The sequence below is a fragment of the Echinops telfairi genome, unplaced genomic scaffold, assembly GCF_000313985.2.
Source record: "Echinops telfairi isolate 266 unplaced genomic scaffold, ASM31398v2 ScPeMD7_7469;HRSCAF=8507_1, whole genome shotgun sequence".
NCBI classification, from domain to species: domain Eukaryota; kingdom Metazoa; phylum Chordata; class Mammalia; order Afrosoricida; family Tenrecidae; genus Echinops; species Echinops telfairi.
The window spans coordinates 142939703-142941722 of NW_022111373.1; the positions used below are offsets into that span (position 1 = coordinate 142939703).

Sequence of the window (2020 nt, forward strand, 5' to 3'; positions counted from 1 at the left end):
CTGTGGGGTGCAGGGGAGAGTCTGGCGAGGAACAAGTGCCTGCATCCACGTCCAGGCAGGTCACGTCGAGCCAGCTCTTCAGTGGGTGGATGCACACCGGCTAGGTACCTTGGCTTGGGGGGTGGGGACTGGTGAGCATCAGTGTGGGGCCGGGGGCTGGGTGCACTTACTTCCCCATATCGGGATGTCCCTGCTCTCTGCCTTCATCACGATGGACGACATGGTCATGGTCACAGGGATGGCATCGAAGTAGGAGGAGTGTGGGGCCAGGGTCAGGATGGCCGCCTCCGTGGGCGGGGCCTGCCGCCCCTTCACAGCCACGTGGTGGAAACCGCCGGCAAACCACATGGTCCGCATGATGGCCTTGAGCAGGAAGTCCACCACCCTGCAAGACAAGACCCCGCCCTGAGAGCCAGGCACAGGGGCAGCCAGGCCCCGGCCCTCGGCAACTGGGTGTCACTGCCGTAGCCGAGTCACGTGAATCCCAGAGCCACTGGGCAGCGCCCACAGGTGACCGTCCTTGGGGGAGGTCCAGTCTTACCGATATGTGCAGTCATCACCCAAATGGCCTCATGGGGGACGGGCAGTGTCCCCGCCTCGCCCATTTACTGTGGCCACCACACTGCTGGACGGCCTGCAGTCACAGAGCCGGGGCTTTGAGAGGAGAATGAGAGATGGCCCCGAGGCAGGAACTGTGAGCCACAGAGCTGGGGTGCCTGCCGGTCTGCCTGCACCCTAAGTCTCAGACACACAGACACCCAAGGGTCCCGGAAGCAGGCATCACGCTTGTTACATGCCGTTTCTGGATGCCATCAGACTGGGGAAGCAAAGTACAGACCCCCCCCTCTCGCCTGCTTCCTGCCGCGTGGGTGGCAGTGATCTGAAGGGTGGGCAGTTGGAAACCACCTGTAGCTCCTAGTGAGAGAGCCTGGACTTTCTACTCCCGTCAACAGTCTGGTCTCATAACCCCCCTAGGTGTTGCTATGAGCCAGCATTGACCTGACTACAGCCAGTTTGGGTTGTCGTGTTTCACACACGTGAGTAGGGAAGTGCTTCAGCCAGTGGGAGCCCGTTCACAGGGCTCTGTGAGGGTGGCAGGGCAGACCCTCGGCCCACACAAACCTCAGAGAGGGATCAGTCTTCACCGAGAATCAGTCTCATTTTGCCACTGTGCGGCAAGGGAGGAGATCAAACTGTAAGAAACCCTCTCTGGGATGAGAGGGCTGGGCAGTGAGCCGGCTGGTGGTTTCAGTGGCTGGAGAACAATCACAGCAAACCCCCACAGTGGGCCCTGGGCGGCCAGGCACAGCACCCTCCAGGCACCGCCTGCACAGGTAGAGTGTCACCAGATGGTAATTGGCTGCTGGGTGGCTACACAGATGCAGCAGGTGGAGCTGGGGCTTTACAAACTAGCCTGGGCCTTCTCCAGTCAGCCCCCCAAGTGCAGGAAGCTCTGCCGAAGGAGATGGACAAGAATGCCATTTAAGGCAAAGTGCTCACGTGTTCAGTGAGAATAGGGCTCCGTGCCACCGCGTGGGCAGCTGACTCATGGTGACGACCCTGCACAAGGGAACGAAACGCTGCCTGGCCCTGCCCCGTCCGCAGGATGAGCTGTGGCCCAGCCCACTGCAATCCACAGGCATTTCTCTGGCTGACTTCAGAAGCAGACAGATCACCAGACCATTCTTCCTAGTCTCTTAGCTGGGAATCGAATGGGGTCTCCTGCATGACTCCCTCCGACCCGGCACCAAGGAGCTGACTGTGACTCAACGATCTACAGGACCGAGAAGGGTACCTTGGGGTCTCGGAGGCTGTATATCTTGACAGGGACAGCCAGTCTCGTCTTTCTCCCACAGAGCACCCAGTGGTTTTGAACTGACAGCCTTGCAGTTAGCAGTCCAAGGTGTAGCCCACCACACCACCAGGGCTCCGGCAAGGTGAGTGATGATTCCACTATCGGGGCTCCACTGCCCTCAGGAAAGCAGCTGAACCCCAAGATGTGCCTCCTCCTTTGGGGAGA

General features: G+C 60.0%; 1 protein-coding gene across 1 annotated transcript in view; it reads right to left on the reverse strand.

The window, feature by feature from the left end:
• LPCAT1 (lysophosphatidylcholine acyltransferase 1) overlaps window positions 1-2020 on the reverse strand; it is a 37707-nt gene that overhangs the window by 30736 nt on the left and 4951 nt on the right. The window contains exon 2 of the mRNA XM_004698105.2: window positions 171-385. Within this exon, the coding sequence (XP_004698162.2) occupies window positions 171-385 (215 nt within the window). The remainder of the gene's footprint in view (window positions 1-170; window positions 386-2020) is intronic.